Source organism: Toxorhynchites rutilus, chromosome 3, assembly GCF_029784135.1.
Source record: "Toxorhynchites rutilus septentrionalis strain SRP chromosome 3, ASM2978413v1, whole genome shotgun sequence".
Classification (NCBI taxonomy): domain Eukaryota; kingdom Metazoa; phylum Arthropoda; class Insecta; order Diptera; family Culicidae; genus Toxorhynchites; species Toxorhynchites rutilus.
In genome coordinates this window covers 82,120,253-82,139,026 of record NC_073746.1, presented here as the reverse complement: position 1 = coordinate 82,139,026, position 18,774 = coordinate 82,120,253, and the positions used below count along the sequence as shown (strand labels likewise).

The window sequence follows — 18,774 nt, the reverse complement described above, 5'->3', positions numbered from 1 at the left end:
GATGCGAAACGATGTGGTGTATGATTTGGATGAGAATGATCGTTACGGTAGCGGAGCGGGGATTTTTAAGCTGACTGGCTGGCTCGAGAATTACGCATGTGTGAGACTGCGACCAATGTTTCGTTCATATTTTTTCTTTTTCCTTTCCAATCGGGTTCATTGTATTTCGCTGCTGCTCTGGTTGCCCGTTTTGGTCGGTACGATATGAGGAGCACAAAATGCACGAATCAAAAATGGGCACATAGTGCATTTGGACAATGCTTGATATTTCACAATTATTCAATTATTTATCTCAAGAAAAATGAAATGTTATTCGTTATGATAGATGCGTAGATATATTTCCTATCAATTGATGCAAAAACCTTTGCGATCTATTGAGAAATGCTCGAGTTATAAGCGTTCCAAATCTTGCATTTTTACCTACTTGTTCAGTGCCTAGATTTTCATTTCACCCCCTATATCTTCCGGTTAGACGTAGTCCTACGTCAAAAAACTGAAAGATTTTAGGATTTAACGGTTTGATTGGATCTAATAAAAAAAACTGGATGTTTTTTTTTAAACTGGAACATTGGTATGAAGACTGAATGAAGGATAGCAATTGGCAAAGTTCGTATCAATTTGATAAAACGTGTAGAACTAAATTATACGCTTAAATTTTTAATTTATTCGACATTTAATTTTCAGGGAACACACCTACACGGTCCAAATTTCCGCATTTTACATTCAATCATAGAGCTACGCATCTTCTTCAACTTCGGCATCAAAGCAAGATGAGAAAGACAGAAGAAATCTCATTACAAAATTTTATTTTCGTTTTGAATCTGGCTCAATTTTCCCTCTCCCTCGCTCTCACCCTCTTTTGTTGGAAGTTTTCCTTCTTTCTCTCACAGCTTCTTCTCGCGCGTTCACTATTCCATCTTGTCGCACAATTGAGCTATATTTCCGCCAAAGTGGAAGCGTGACTGAGACAGCAACTGCAATGTTTACGTTCTATCGCTCGCTAGCGGTGTGGACACTGCCTGTGCGCGTCAAAAACGATGCATGTGTATGAGAAGGACGTCGTCGTCGTCGTCCAACAATCCGTCGACCAATTATTATTTATAAGATTTCCGTACAGGGGAGACTCCACTGAAAGTGTTGTGTTTATGCCGGAAAATAAGCATCATCCACAACTGATGCGATGCGGGGAGAGCACACGATTATCCGGAGAGTGAGCATGACAACAGTGCGCGCTTCTGATAGGAAACTTCCGAGAAGAAATATGGTTGGTAAAAAAAGGAAAACAGAGAGTGTTGAGGGAGAGAAGCTATAACTTTGCGAGCGAATCGTGCGGAGGTGGCTCTCCCAATGCTCTCTCGCGCTGTGTAGGTAGCAAAACTTGTACAGATGCAAGCACTTGGTCTTGGCTGGCTCTCACCCAACACAATGATTCGCTTCGGCCAGTGTATCCCGAACTGTTGTAGCTTTCTGTCGTGATTTTGATTTGCTCCGTGTTTGTTTCTTCGGTTCTCTGTGATTTCATAAACTGCACTTTTCATTTAGTTTTCCACAAACGCGATACAGACGATTAATTTTTGTCGCAGATGGTTCCGAATGGATTTGAGAAAAAAAAAACTATTCTAAGGGATGTCATAATCTCTAACCGCGAGGAATAAGTGTGAGGGTGCTGTGTTTTTGAACGGGAAAATCACCAACAGAGGAAAATCTGGTTGGGAAATTGTTTTTCTTTTCGCTCTCTCGCTTGACGAGGGTTACGTCACGGTTCGCACGTAACTCGGAATAGATATCCAGCTGATACTGACTGGCGAGGAAACGGAAGTGCAGTAAACAGTGTTTTAAAGTGTTGGTGAGGATGAAATTGAAGGAAAATTCATGGGGAAATTAATTCATATGGATACACATAGTGGTTAATTGATCGAGTGAAGACGGGATGTTGCAACAGGAGCGAAAAAAAAGTGCACCTAAGTGGCTCTAGAACAGCGGGTTCAGTGCTATGACGTATGGAGACTTGCGATCGGAATTTAATAACGCGCGAATTAGCTGTTTCGTAAACAAAGGTCCAGACGCGTCAAATGTTTCGACGGAATTGTAGTTTTCAACGCAAGCAGACGCGCATCGTTCCGGAGAATTTTGAATCAAGGTCGTTGTGTGTGCTTTTTTTCCTACTGTGATCGATCGGGGAATGCCGACGGGGAAACGAACGTGTGATAATTGATGAGTTGACAGTTCTCAGTTCTTCGGAGCATCTTCCAGCTTCGGATGTCCGAAGAAATCTCTATTGTGGAATCTAACAGACTGTAGAAAACCCGATGCTGGAGAAACAAAAGAGAAATCAGTCAAAAACAAAAGAACAGACTCCGTGAAGTGCAGCGTAAAGAAGAGTACAAAAATAATACTGAACATTGGGTGGAGAGTGGTGGAGCGGTGTGTTGCGACGGAGAGTAGCAGAACAATTCTTTCCTTCGCAAGTAGCATTGGAAGTGGTCGTTTTGGTGCTTCAGGTATCCGAGGATAAAAAGAGGAGCACGAACACCGAGACGCTCGGTCAAGATCCAGACATGGCGCCGAAAACCAGAAGAAAGAAGGCAAATGGTAAATAATAAATTGAAAAATATATAGTTTTCTCCAGATTTTTTTGTTGTTGTCTCCACTGGTTCTCCCATCTTCTCGGTCCGTTCCTTGGAAGAGCTTGCGGAGGCTTGCATCTCGATCCGCGAGTCTGGAGCAGATTTCATATTTTCCTGCGATATTATTACTACGATTTATGGAGGTGGGATGTTTTTGTGCTTCCTCCTCTGGCTTTGAATTTTTGCCGGGTCAGGCTTGGTTGAGGCTGATGTCTATCGCCGCCGCCCTTGGAGGTGCCTGGATTTAATGATACAGGGTACGAGGAAAGTGATTGCAATGATCGATTCGAAGAACACTCCTCTGCTGAGCGTGTGAGGTGTCAAATTTGCCCCGCTTTCGGAGTATGCGATTAGCTTATTGCTCGTTTTTTTTTCTTTTTTGCCAAAATCAACCATTCGTTGTATCATTATGAGCTGAATTCAGAGATAGAAGCAGCTTTGGAGAAATGCCTTGTTCGTAGTTTGAGTCGATCAAGGCGACCAAAATGTGATGCAACAATTTTAAGCGGGTTTTCCGAGCTGTTTTGCTACGGTACATAAACTACACTCTCAGAAGCTGTTTATTCCTAAACTCCTTATTCGAAAAAAATATAAGTGCTTCTTGTGTAAATTCCAAGAAATTAGTCAAATCGTTAGAGCGACAAAAATCGTCAAGGAAGTTAGGGGTGCAAATACTCCTAGTTTGCCAATTTATTGTATTTTGAATAGAATAGTTTATACTATTGGGAAAGTTTGGTTTATAGCAATATACAAAATTTCAAATACGTAGAGGCGAATGAACTGAAAAGTTTAAACCCTCTTAAAGCCAAAAAGAAGAAGAAGAAAATTTCAAATAATTGAGAGGGAAATATGTCTCGAGTCGATATGAACCGATGACATTTAACGTGACAAGTTACATTCTTTTACAATTAAAGTATCCACCCTATAATTGCTTGATATCTAGGGTCGTGAACTACCCAAATAGTTGACGTAACCATCAACACCACTCTGTGATAAAAAACGCTTTTTTCTGGCTCTGGATTATTAACTCAATAATCTTGACTGTGAACAGTTTATATGGAATAATCTTTCTAAGTTTAGTAAATATTAACGGTCAAAAGTGGCTAGGAAGGCTTTAAAGATTTTCGTTGTTTAATTCAATTAAAAACACAGTTGGCACCATGCATATTCGGGCAGTAAATATAATAATATCTGATCGTTCGAGCTTCTGGGTTCGGTAATTATTAGGACCTTTTCATGCGGATTTGATTATGTTCAACATCTTAACGTAGGGGGTCTCCGTAGCCACAATGGTTGCGCGTTCGCTTAGTAAGCGATCGATCGTGAGTTCAAAACTCAGGGCCCTCATTGACCATCTTTGTGTTGTTACAGAATAGCTACGTCCACGCAACAATCATCAGCGATGGAGATCGATCCACGGTCGAAATAAGATCGATTCATCCATACAACTGCTCTGCTCTGCAAGACACATCGGGCTGCTGTTCTATAAATAACTCAACAATGATCAATCAACTGTCTCCGCTGTCCGGTCTAACTGGGTAATGGAAGAACAGTTAGAAAACTCTTACGCCTAAATGGCTATTGTGTGAATGTACCATATGTAATGGTATAGAAGGACTACTGGTGAATGGCAACTGTGTGTAATGTGCTAATTATAGATATGATAATCATGTGACATGTACACGATTAAAATTCGGCTCTGTTACAGCTAAAATGCTAATGAGCCTCAAATAAATAAATGGGATAAAAAAAACATCTTAACGTATTCAGAACGGCAATTGGTGTGAAAATAACGCATCGCAGAGCAGTTTGTAACGATTTATTGGGTTCAACAATGAAGCTAATGATGTTTTCACGAAAATTAGCGAAAATCCAGAAAAACAGCTTGAAAGATTGTTACCTAATGTTGTTGACTTTTGGGAAAGCTCGGCAAATATTCGGTGCTTTCGATGGAAGTATATAGTGCGGAATAGTGCACTTTTTGAGATGTAACTAGTTTGAGGCAAGCGTAATTCAAAACTCTATAATACTGTGATACCAATAATTCTATAATAGTTGTGACTTTAGCATATGCGTAAAGAGATTTGTTTTCATTGAATATCATACTCAATTGCAGTGACAGTGGGGAAAATTCCTTAGCATTTCGTCTGATCATGATTCGATATTCACAGTTATACTCCCGAGTCAACGTACTTAGACAGTTACCAGGTGTGCTATAAGGGTCCTTTCGTTGGTATTAGTAAATAAGATGCAAAAATTTCAGAATTTGTACGGAATTTTCAAAATTTTTATAAAGGGACTAGCTGACCCGGCAAACTTCGACGTTCATGGGTCCAGTTGTTCAGTACCCTCCCCCCTCCTCCTCTTTAGAGAAGGTAAGGTAGTCAAGATCACCGTAAGAACATGTATTTCTCCCTAAAGCTTCCATTTGCCAAATTTGGTTCCATTTGCTTGATTAGTTCTCAAGTTGTGCTGAAATTTAGAAAGGTGGGAGGAGTGTTGAACCACCTTAAAAATGTTTCTTGCCCCCTAAACCCTCAACATGCCAAATTTGGTTCCGTTTTCTTGAATAGTTCTTGAATTATTTGTATGGCAGTCCCCTTCTCTCTCTCAGAGGGGTGGAGTGTCTATTCACCATAGAAACGTTTCGTAACCCCTAGAACCTTCCCATGCCAAATTTGGCTCAATTGGCTTGATTAGTTTTTAAGTTATGCAGAAATTTGGCTTTCATTTGTATGGCAGCTCCCCTTAGAGAGAGGGTGGAGTGTCTAACTACCGTAAAAATATTCATTGCGCCCTAAAACCTCCACATGCCAAATTTGGTTTCATATGCTTCATGTTTCATTTGTATGGCAGCTCCCCCTTAGAGAGGAGGGTGGAGAGTCTAACCACCATAGAGTCATTTATTGCATCCTAAAACTTCCACATGCCGAATTTCGTTCCATTTGCTTGATTAATTTTCGAGTAATGTAGAAATTTGTGTATCATTTGTATGGCAGTTCCCCTTTAGGGTGTCTCGAACTATCATAGGAACCTCCCCAGACCCCAAAAACCCCTACATACCAATTTTCATGTCGATCGGTTCAGTAATTTCCGAGTCCATTTGAATGAGACAGACAGACAGACAGACAGAAATCCATTTATATATATATATATATATATATATATATATATATATATATATATATATATATATATATATATATATATATATATATATATATATATATATATGTATATATATATATGTATATACATATATATAAGTTAAAGAAGTTAGGCCTTTGGGAAGGTTTTTAAAAAATTATAAACGAACTACCTCACTTGAACATCGAATTATGACTGACTTTATTCCTTACTAATTAGCCTGAGCTGAGTTCCCTAACGCGGCGTACGGTTATGCTGATTCTCCAGTTTGGTTCCGGTGAGCTCGATCGTGGTGGACTTCGACCTGGCCAAAGCGCTGAGCCTTAGGATTGTGTATCGAACGATAGGTCGATGTTTCGATGGGTCGTTGGTATCGATGATGTTGACGGTGCAAATATTCAGGTCGATGCGCCGTCAATGATGATGCGCTGTTTGTTCATGTGTCGCCCGGAGAACTGATGCGTTAGCTCTATTGGAAGTGGGTCACCGCTGTTGTTCGGTGGTTAGTTGATCTGTTCGTGTAGTACATGGGGATGTGGGTGTTAACTACTCTCTCCCTAATGAAGATTCGTCTCGAATCTTAAGTTGTTTTCTTCGGAGGTACAATTCGATGAGGCTGCTAGAATTGAAACCGCTGTTGTTGATTGTTGCATAGATGAACTTCTGCGAGTATCGTTGAAGTTGTTTGTGCTGGGTTTTCTAGTGATTTGTCTTGTTGGGTTTGATCTGAGGAGAGGGAAGATGTCATGCTTTTTGTGTTAGCATAGGGTTTTACCTCTGTTGATACATTTCGTGGTGTGGTGTATACTCCAATATGTTTCTTCAGGCTCATGATTGCCAATCCTATGATCATGGCTGCGAGTGGAATCAGGAATCCAATCGTAGTATGTTGCAGTGTTATGTGGTCTCTTTGCAGTTTATGGATGTGGTCTCGGTTTTCAATTCTAAGCAGGTTTACTTGTTGCAGATCAGGTTGGTTGAAGATTACTGTTGGCTGAAAGTTCACTCCAATTGTTGAAATAGTTCTGATCTCGTGATGATTAATTGTCCTCTTGTCGTCGTATTTGCTTCCATTGATTGAAACAGAGCAGTTTGGATATTTGATCAGTAGAGTTCCCGTTATCTGTCTCGATTTGATGTTGCAATTTGAATCCAGAAGAACGGATTTATCAGCGTTTCTCACGATCAGCGTGTGGTCGTCGATAGGCTTAATGTCCATTCCGATGCGATGTTCCTCGTAGGGGCAAGATGCGTTGATTCCTCTTAATGCGTTGTCGATACAACCGTCGCCTGTTAAATTCGTGAGCTCCTGTCTTTGGCAAATTCTATAATTTTCAACAATTGTACATTCGTTATTTATTCCTAGTGTCAGTGTTTTACTCAGAACAGCTGAGTTGTAGGGTGTCGATATAATTCTGTTTTTTCTTGGTAATGTTTCAAATCTAATATATTGGAACTTTTCTGACATAAATATTGGGATCTTGATCACAAATATTATTTTTGTACTTTCATGATGTGTTTCTATACTAAGAAATTCATAAATTTGGTCAATATTGTTAATGTGAATATTTTGTTCTTCTAACTTTTCTAGTACAAACTCTGTTTCATTATTGTTTAATATTGCCCTAGATAAAATCCCTATTTTCGATAGTTGTACAATTTCAAAAATGTCTCTTAGTTGGTTGTTTAGTAGATCTAGATTGAAAAATAGATCGTGAACTATTCCTTTTAAATGATTTTCATATTCTGTGTTTACGTTATTGGCAATTCTCGATATTCTTCTTAAAACCTCAATTTGGTTTTCATTTACGTGGCTAATTAAATTGTTAATTTTAGCTTCGAATTCCTGATTGATTCTGATTTGTCGGTTGTTGTTGTCAATAAGTGTGTTGGTTTTGGTTTTTGAATTTTCTATCGTTTGTCGGATTAATTGTAAATCGTCGTCGTCTAAATTGCCGGTCAATGATTTGATAAACGTTCCTAATGGGTTTAAGAGTCCTCGTTTCTGTCGGTGTATGGGTTTCAACTGTTTGTAATTGTCGGAAATTTGTTTCATCCTAATGTCCAATGTTTTAAGGTATGGTTTCGTGAAATTTTGTCGTTCGAACTGGTGTAACGTATACTGGAGGTTGGTGAAACTACTTTCGAACTTTTCCAAATCCACGATGTGGAGATGGAAATGTTGAGATGTGATAATCTTCGCTTCTCTCTCGCTAAATGCTATTATTCCATCATGTCGTGAGAGGTCTGTTATCGTCACTTCTGCTGTAACATCAAGGGCTAATCTGGAATAGAGAAATATGTGAGTACTACTTTGGGTTTCGAGACGTCATTTTCTTTGACGTCTTATTTTTGTTTTATGTATCGTTCTTCCATTCTGATCTTGGAAGGTTTTTGTGTTATCTCTTGCGATTTGATATCGTTTATACTTATCCTTTGTTTTACTTTTGACCCCTTGGCGCGCGACGTATACAGTTTCGTCCACTTCCAGTGATGGGTCAGCTTCCTTGTTTTTGTTGTGGTGCTGTAAATCTTGTTTTTGTTTTTTAATGAGAGCTAATGTTGCTTCATTGTATATTTCATTCCTTTTCCTAACAATTTCTTCAATGTTACTCGGTCTCACCTCTCCCTCTTTTATTCCAAAGAATACTTCTTTGGGTCGCATCTTGGTTGAAGAGTGAATAGTGTCGTTATAAAGTGCTACAGTGACTCTAAACAACTCTTTCTTACTTAATCCCTCATGTTTCGATCTACAACAGCGAAACATTTCTGCAATTGTTGAGTGAAATCGTTCAACGATTCCATTCACTTCGCTTTTATTAGATGGTGTGAAATATGTTTCAATTCCTAGTTCTTCTAACATGCCTCTTACTTCAACAGACTTTAGTGCTGGTTCATTGTCACTGACCAAAAGTCTGGGTATCCCATATGTTGAGAAGAATTTTGTCAGTCCTGAACGGACGTCAGGAATCGATCTCGATTTAATTGGAAAAAGCATTCCGAACTTCGATAATTTGTCTACCACGGATATGAACGTGTTTGGTTGACATATGAATATATCAACATGAACTATGTCTAGCGGCTTTTTAGGTATTGGAGTTTGGGCTAGGTTCAATTTATAAGGATGTCGCTCATATTTAGCAGTTTTACACGTATTGCACAATGTGACGTGTGTTCTAACTTTCCTTTTCATGTTCGGGAAGTAGAATTTCTGGCTGATAGCCATCAGATTTTCTTCGATGCCTCTGTGAGCTCTTGTATGTGTTGTATTTATGACTTCATTCTGTTCTTCTTCAGTTTTTAAGTCAATTAAGAACTTTTGTGAAATAACTACTTTAAACGTTTTGACGCGAGAAAAATAGTTTTTATACACAATTTGAAGGGTGTTGATGAGATTTTCTGGGCAGTAAATGCAATTTACTCTTTTAGGATCCATGAATTCTTTGAATATTCTTAGTAATATTGGTACACCAAAATTCACTTTTGTAAACGTGTGTCTTAGGACTTTGGGAAAAACTTGTTCTCCGGTGGTCTCACTCTCAGTTCCATCTATTTTCAAAATGATCTGATTGGAAAAAGTGTTTACCGGTTTTTCGGTACATGCGATAAATTCCGAGTCATCGGTGTCTGCCGAATGTTGCGTAGCAGCGTCTGATGAAGAATCATTTTGTTCTTCATTCAGATTTAAATTTTGGGGAATTCTAGAGAGGCCATCGGCAACGACATTTTGTTTTCCGGCACGATATCTTATATCGTAGGAATAGTCCATTAAAGCAATCATCCATCTGGCAATTTTACTTGATGGATCTTTCAAGTTCACGGCGCAAGTAAGCGGCTTGTGATCTGTGTATAAAATGAATTTATTTCCGAAAAGGTACGGTCGGAAATATTTGGTTGCCCAATAAATAGCTAGTAACTCCTTCTCAATAGTGGAGTACTTTTCTTCGGTTTGACTGAGTGTTCTCGATGCAAAAGCAACAGGTTTATCTCTTCCGATTGGACCTTGTGAGAGAACAGCTCCTATTGCGTATTTGGATGCATCTGTTGTCAATATGAAGGTTTTTTCGTAATCTTTTCAGCCTGTTCGAATATTCTGTTTGTTTCTTCAATTCGATTCATGTTCTGTCTAGGGGGTAGTAAAGGATTCGGTTGAGGTGGAGGAGGAGGTATTGGGTTAGGAGAATTGTTCATTTCCGTGTTCATTTCTCGATTTCTTAAATTATAGGGATGGAAACGGTCCATCAAATCCTATATCTCGGGGGTGAAGAAATTTGATTAGTTTTTCTTTAGAATTTTCTTAAATCTAAACGCGATATTTTATATGGCGATTGTTTCTTACAATCTAAACGCGGCTGGCTACACACGGCGCAGATCTTAAATCTAAACGCGATATTTTATATGGCGATTGTTTCTTACAATCTAAACGCGGCTGGCTACACACGGCGCAGATATTCTCTCTGCTGTGTAGACACTGTGCTTTCGACCGGGGGAAATCTTATTGTACCGATCGCATCTACCACAGATATTCACTCTGCTATGCGATCAGTCTCCTACGCGGTGTGAGATTAGCACTTCACCGTTGGATGGTCTGATAAGAACTTTCCGCACTAGTGGAACTACAGATATGCTCTCTGTTTGTTACACACTAGTTACTCGCTACGCGAGGTGGTCTACTTGCACATACGTTTAATTTCTTTTGATAATGATATTATTAATATTTATGCAGATATCAATTCTGCCACATTGGGTGTTTTAACTTTAGTTATATAGAAGGTATAAGATAATAATTGTGGAGAATTACTTACATGGAGAATAAAACTAATATTCGCAGAGTGGTTCTTCCCGATAGCACCTTCATTGATTGATCTGATAAATTTCTTCTTTGAAACAAACATTAGTAATGTTCAAGTCTTTTTCGAAGCACACGTATTGTCTTTTGTATTTGGGCCTCTTTTTCTCGTTATTCAGTTAAACTTCACTTTGCACTAGATTATTTCTATTTTCTGTTAATCCGATATTGTTCTGCACTTAATCAATTCGATCACTATTTCATATCTATTTCGAAACACTTGAGCGGTAATCGCATCCTACCGACTGCGCCAGTTAAAGAAGTTAGGCCTTTGGGAAGGTTTTTAAAAAATTATAAACGAACTACCTCACTTGAACATCGAATTATGACTGACTTTATTCCTTACTAATTAGCCTGAGCTGAGTTCCCTAACGCCAGTTAAAGAAGTTAGGCGACTGCGCCAGTTAAAGAAGTTAGGCCTTTGGGAAGGTTTTTAAAAAATTATAAACGAACTACCTCACTTGAACATCGAATTATGACTGACTTTATTCCTTACTAATTAGCCTGAGCTGAGTTCCCTAACGCGGCGTACGGTTATGCTGATTCTCCAGTTTGGTTCCGGTGAGCTCGATCGTGGTGGACTTCGACCTGGCCAAAGCGCTGAGCCTTAGGATTGTGTATCGAACGATAGGTCGATGTTTCGATGGGTCGTTGGTATCGATGATGTTGACGGTGCAAATATTCAGGTCGATGCGCCGTCAATGATGATGCGCTGTTTGTTCATGTGTCGCCCGGAGAACTGATGCGTTAGCTCTATTGGAAGTGGGTCACCGCTGTTGTTCGGTGGTTAGTTGATCTGTTCGTGTAGTACATGGGGATGTGGGTGTTAACTTATATATATATATATATATATATATATATATATATATATATATATATATATATATATATATCCTAAATAAGGGGCTTAGAATGAAAGGGGTGTAAATCTGTGAAAGGGGTCGATTTCTCTACATCGACTCTCTGTTTGGGTCATATCTTAACTGCAAATACATTCCCAGCTGTATTTACCAACGTGGAAAATAGGTCAGAACCTCATCTATCGGATTCTATAGCAAATTTAAATTGGAACGTTTTTACAGTTGAGTTATTAACTAAATAAAAAGTTGATGAAGAGAAATCGATCAAATCACTTACACCCCTTGCATTCTGAACACCTCAAATAGTTTCGTATTTGATGTAAAATTATTAGTTTTATAGGATTTTATGTATTTTATCTATAGATTTACAATGATAATATATAATATTTACAGCCAAATACCAACTGCAGTCTGATACGGCGGATTACTCTTTGCATCCAGAAAAAATAGCTTTGTCATAGGAACATTGAAATATTCCTATAATTCCTATAAGGATCCAACGCATTGTCTAGCCTCCGATCATATTCATACAATTTACAACTACTTAACGTTTCTATTTCATCCTTGTTGAACACCTCTTTGCAAAGTCCTGTCCTCTCTCCATCTGCACCGCTCCAGGGTCAAATCCACGCTCTTTGCGTAATCAATCAAATAATACTTGATCTATTGATTAAATTATTGATCGGATGAAGCAATTCCCGGTTTTAATTGAATTCAACATAATTACTTTGTGTTGGAAGAGAACTTTTTGAAATACGAGATGGCCGTTTTCATTGGCACCCTAATGTGGAGCCATGGATTGCTCCAAAACTTTTTTTTATAGCGATACTGACGCATGGTTTCATAACATACACTCTTCCGGTTCCTCTTCGCCACGATTATGACAAATGGTCGGATCGGAATACTCAACACATTATGCAATGCAGCCGGTATTATGTTTGTCTTCAAACTTGTGCCGAACGAAGTTGATTTTGTCATAAAAAATCTTCTAACCTGTGAAACAAACTGGGAGCAAACTATGCTATTCATTGTTTTTATTATAAAGATGTAACATATTGTTCATCTCTAGTATTTACATCACAGGTCAGTATTCATTACAACTTAAAGGAGTTCATGCTCACTTACATCTAATACATTGTCATGATTGTTATTGTTGTAGTTTGTATACTGTATGGAAAATTCCAATAATCCAGTTTTCATTTCTGATTCAATGTTGCTCAGTACCGAACTTAAAATATAGTCGAAAATGAGTCTTTGCCGAGTATCGTTGTGATCCTTCGACATTCACAAAAATCATAGTTGATGTATACTAAACTACATTATTTTTCAATCAAAATAATTGAGTTTTACATATACAAAGGATTCGGAAAAAAAGAAAAGAAAAGATTTTTTCTGTGGGTGAAAAGATGACCACATTTGATGAAGGAAATCCGTCTACGCATATGGTAACAACTGTGCCAGAGTTTTTGAACTTTTGTTATTTTGAGCTTTTTTTGCCTTCATGCGGCTCTAATTCACGCTACCTCAATATTCTGTTGCTTCTAATTGAAAGATGAAATGATTTGGTACTGTATTAGTTGTAAAACGTGTTAATTGGTGGAACAATGTCACATTATAAAAGTAAAAACACAGATAGGTAGAAAGGGAATGTTTTCACAGGTAAAAACAGTTGATCAGGTAACTTTCATGATGAACTTGATTATTCATATTCGCTATGATCGTTTTCTAATCACTCTACAATTCGTTCTTTGACATCCAATACCATCTGTCTTTTCAAATTTCGCTGTAATATATATGTAAACTCATCTTTCTTTATCTCCACCCTTAGAAATGGCTTAGAATTTGTGACTTTTGAAGATCCTTATAGTATAAGATTTTGGTGCCTAAAAACGATCTATGTCATTTTAGAGAAAATAAAAACGCCTGACCAACTGTATTCAGTATCAAATGATCTCATTTTTTAAATGTTAGCAACTGAAACGTTTCTAAGTAGTGTACTTTTTGAATTAAAATCAATTGAAACAAACTTGGTCTGATATACTGATACATCCAAAATCAATGAAACACGAAAAATACCTACGTCCATAGCTAGATTCAAAGAGCACACGAAGGGCTTGATAGATCTATTTCTCATGATCGCTTATCAGGGCACATATAAATAGCCCCCAGGATGACAGTGAAGTGCGATTAGATTGTGTAATTTTGTTTCATTGACTCGATATTTTTCCGAGCATGTAGAACATACTCAGTCATGTGAAGATTGTTTTAATTTTGAGGTTTCTTTCGTTCTCCTGAACAACACTGAAGCTTATCAATTTTAGCAACAGTTACATTACCGATTGCGTGTCACTGGAGACACTGAACCTTCTCATGTCTCCTCCATTCTCCTCGAACAACGTGTTACCGGATTTCAGTGTCATCCCTTCATCGATCCGCGCGCCATCAGGATTCTCGGCTTCCATAATGAAAAGCCCACTTGGCGCATCACTCCCATCACTCCGCTGTATATGTTTTTAATGAATTCGTCTTCACTTTTCGATCGAAAGTTATCAGTTTCGGGTTTGTTTTCAGGACTCCATTCCAATCAGACCCCCCCGTCCTCTCCGTGGGTTTCTCTTCGTTGAATGCAACAACCGGTCGGTACCACCAGCGCACCGGTGTTGTGCCTTAGCCTTCAGCCTCGAACCGAGAACGGCAGCCGGGGGAAGTTCGTTTTCGACCATGCCGTCACGTTGAAAGGAAATCGACGACCGAGCTAGAATAATAATCACTTTCCTTATCGCGCTATTTTAACCAAGCGCTTGTCTTGTTGATCGTCCACTTTTCGGGGAAACTTGTCACCGAGAAATTCATCGGTGAAGCGGACGTGAAGTTATTAAAATGATGCCGTCATTATGCTCGGATTGTCATCCCAAATTAACTGACTTGTTTTTTTTAAATCTCACAATGCGTTTGAGATTCATGATGATTAGGGATGCATTCAAAGCGAACTGCTCGAGGCATTGAATAATTCACACGCAAAGGATGAAAGATGAAGAGTGAATGTGTATCTAATCTCCTCGGGGATCTCTCGCCTCGTTGTAACCACGTTCTTCCACCGTCCAAGCTGGTATTATTGTGTTTTTTGTTCCTTATTATTCTCCCAATATTCAAAATCGTCAAGTGCGCCAAGCGTCAAGAAGTTCGTCGTCGCACTGTGTTTGCCTGTAATTTGTTTTTGACTGTGAATGCTTGGCCCAAAACACTTCTTGCATTTGTCATTGTGGTGGCGTGATTGCCAACTAGGTTTAATTTAACAGGAAACTCTTCCTTTATCCGAAATGACGACGACGACGTCGGATGTGTTCACCCATCCGCCCTCGGCTGCCTCGGTTGAGAGATGCGATGTGTTTGGGAGAAAAAGAGTGTGGAATAAATGAGTTTTTAAGTTTAATTAATTAACTTCCATTTTTTTCTCTGTTGTGCAGTGCGGTGAGCGCTCTCAGAACAGCATATTTTTCCCAGGAATTATGCGATACCAGATGCATATTTCCGTTGTTGTTGTTTCTTCTTTCTCGTACGGTTTGGGCGGTTGGCTTGTGTTTAGTTAGAGTTTTAAGCGCTTCCCATTGGCACCATTTGTCTACAGTGGGTAGAAGCATCGTCGTCCCTTTCGTGAACTGTGCTGTGCATTGCTCAGATTTCTTTGGTTCTACAAGCGCTTCCAGTATTGCGCTGCACTATGGGCAAATGTGGTTCGAAAATGTGTCAAAAATATGTGTCATGACAAACGGCCGATTATGTCCAGAGCCCGTTCCTATTTTCTAACCTATTTTTTTTAAATGGAGCAATTCCACGCCAACCGGTCATTCTATATAATATATTCTATAATTCTCATTCTCTAAAAACTCATATCATATTCAACATTGTGCAAGAGGTATCAACAACATTCAAAAATCGTAACTTCGATTCCCGTTCTGGTCGGGGAAATTTTTCTTCAAAGAAATTTCCTCTGACTTGCACTGTGGTCACGCGTATTCTAGAGCTTGCCACTCAGAATGCATTCAAGGCGTGTTATTTCGCATAGAAATCTCAACTAAGTACTAATGAAAATGACGCAAGTAATACTACGTTGAGACGGCGGAGTTCCTCTAGGAACGTTAGTGCGATATAAGAAGAAGAAGATTTTCTTATACAAAATTTTGTATACAATATATTTTAGGAACATAAATACAACATAAACTACATAAAAATATTTACTGAGCTTCAAAATTTTTAGTACAATTTTAGTACACGATTTTGCACGCAATACGATTTTGCTTCCAACACAATCTTCCTAGCATCAATTTTCTGTAATCTTGAATCATTCTGATTCAAAACTACTTAAAATTGTAAGATTATGGAACAGAAAACAGGTTTGACTAATTTCAGTACGAAATATAAATTCTACACACAATTCTTCATCTATATTCTTGAGCTTGAGCTTGAGCTTTGGTAGACTGTACAATTCGTAGTTGCTCTCCGTGATTGAACTGCACCAACCTAATTGCACAAAGAACACACAGAATGACGCTTGGGACTAGCAAATCATTCTCGTTGTACAATTCCGGTGATTCGAGCTTTAAACGGTCAATAATGACGCCGGCCACGTCCACAATTATTCATCTATAATCTGTACTAAAAAATCTTAGAATTTGAACATAAATTAGGTTCAATTGAATTAAGCAACGAAAATAAGTTTTCTACAAATTTCTGTATTTATTTTCTATACTAAATTCACTTAAAAATTTGAAATTATATTGATACAAAATGTATGTTACACATTTTTTGTATGCTGCTACAGTGGTTGGCGTCACACAGATCGATGTTTTATTTAAAAAAAAAAATTTACCTGCTCAAGTATTTGTAGGTTATTTTTATTACAATATTTGCAATTAAACTTAATATTTATCGAATTTTACATCTATTTATTTTCTTGTATTTTGATGGGAAAATGATGTCAAGTTTGCTCACTGGTTAGAACAAAATTTTTAAATTTTTAAGAATTTTGTTTGAATACGAAACAAAACTGCAGCTGGTTTTTTTTTATTTTGCCAAAGGGGTCTGAGGTATTACTCAATTCTGGAAAAGGGGTCTATTGCTCTAAATAGTTTGAGAATCCCTGCTCTAAAGTAATATATTTTTTCTATTTATTTTTTGCAATTCTGCAATCAATCTTATTACCAGAATGGTTGCTTACAGGATTTGTTTGAATTTATCATCTGTTCAGATCAGATAATAAGGATAGATTATAAAATTGGTAAAATTGCTAGCCTCCGAACAATAACTTCTTTAGAATTTTGCATTTGTGAAGAATATATTTTCCGTAATAAATTCACTTAAATGCTCAAACATTATTAATACTAAAACAAAAATTAATGTTTTAGTATTAATAATGTTTGAGCATTTCTAGCAAAACAAAATTACAAACAATACTGCATCAATTTTCCACAATATTTTTTCTGTACTAAAATTGGAACAAGATCTTATTTTGAGAAAGATTCGTACAAAAAAGATTCTATACAAATGTTTAATCACACTGCGTCACACTGTAATTTACGGAATTCTGTTGCAAAAAAATCTACATCCATTTTCTGTAATCTTCAATTTGGCTTATATTTACAAAAAATGGAGGAACAGTATAATAGAAATTGGATTTAATTTTATAATTCAGTACAAAATATTGATTCTATATACAATTCTTCACATATTTTCTGTACTGAATTTACTTAAAATTTAGAATAAATTGAAAAAATGGGTTTGTTTGGGCTTGTAAAATGGATGCATACACGCATACTATTCGGCAAAAAAAAAAGCCAATCAAGTTATATTACGTTGAGACAGTGAATTGTCTCTCGAGACGTTGGTGCCATTGGATAGGAATATATTTTTTTTATCTATTTTCTACAATACTCGACTCTACACACAAATTGCTAATAAATTGCTAAAACTGCTTCGAATTGAAGCGAAAATAGATTTGAGTGAGTTTAGTATAAAAATAAGTTCGATACAAATTTCTCAATCGACTTAAGTTTGAGAGAGATTAGTACAAGCATAGATTCTACACACAGTTCAATTTTTTCTCCTGGGCCAAATAACTTTTTCCTGTACTAAATTGCTTCTAATTAAAGCGAAAATATATTTCGATGAGTTTAGTACAAACATAAATTTGATATTTAATATAAATTTTGCAAATTTTAGTATGATTAGCACAAATCATAAATTTTGTAAACATTACCAACCCTTTTCCCTTAAATATTTTTCCTGTGTTAAATGAAGTTTTACTGTACTGTACTTTTGCTCCCCAGAAAAATATGCTTAAAAGTGAAGCAAAACTAGTTTTGATTGAGTTTTGTATAAAAATGAACTCGATACTCATTTCTACATCGACCTAAGGTTGAGCAAGATTGTTACAAGACGTAAATTTTATACACATTTCCGAATCATTCCGCTGGAATCTTTTTCCTGTGCATCCGGTTACAATGATCGTTGCAATGTCTTTTGAGCGGTACTGTATTTTTTTTCTGTAGCAAACTCGCTTAGAAGTTTAGAAGTTTGAGTGAGTATAAATGAAAATAAATTCGATACACTCTTTTGCATCGACCTAAATTTGAGTAAGATTAGTACGAAACAGTACTACAAACAATCTCAAATATTTTCGCTTGAATCTTTTTCTTGTGCTAAATTAGTTTGTACTGTACTATCCTTTTTCATGTACCAAAATTGTTTTAAATTGAAACGAAAATAGGTTTGAATGTGTTTAGTTCAAAAATATACAATCTATACAACATTTTCAGTTTTTTTCTATGAAATCTTTTTCTTGTGCCTAATTACATTGAGCTGTACTATACTTTTTCGTGTATCTGAAATTGAAGCGAAAATAAGTTTGGGTGAGTTTAGTATAAAAATAAGTTCGATACATTTTTCCAAAAGCGACGCGTGATCAAGTGAACTATCTGTTCAAGCAATAATGGTGTGTGTGTGTGTTTTCTATCATTTCCGTCAGCTTCAACAGAAAATTTTGAATATCGAATGTCATTTTTACCCAAGGCGGCGCATTAGTAGTAGTGATCGCTTCATACAAAGTTGACTGCGTTTGCCCTGTCGCACTTGAAGATGAAGAAAAGTGTTTGAAAGACGGCGAGTTCAGATGAGAGGTTTGAACCCAGTAGTCATTACTGCTTATTTTGTAATGTTGTGTTGTGTTGTGTTGCGTGCGGGTTGTGAGGCGTAGCCATCAGATAACATAGTACATGGTGGATAATTCCTCATC

The 18,774-nt window shown here is 37.4% G+C and overlaps 1 protein-coding gene across 6 annotated transcripts in view; it reads left to right on the top strand.

Annotated features, from left to right (window-relative positions):
* LOC129774718 (bone morphogenetic protein receptor type-1B) overlaps window positions 1-18,774 on the top strand; it is a 422,669-nt gene that overhangs the window by 358,773 nt on the left and 45,122 nt on the right. The window contains exon 1 of one of the 6 annotated variants that reach the window (XM_055778616.1): window positions 1,416-2,592. The exons of the other annotated variants lie outside the window; for them this stretch is intronic. Within the exon in view, the coding sequence (XP_055634591.1) occupies window positions 2,559-2,592 (34 nt within the window). The 5' untranslated portion in view covers window positions 1,416-2,558. Of the gene's footprint in view, window positions 1-1,415; window positions 2,593-18,774 lie in introns of those variants that run through there. 6 annotated transcript variants of the gene reach the window in all.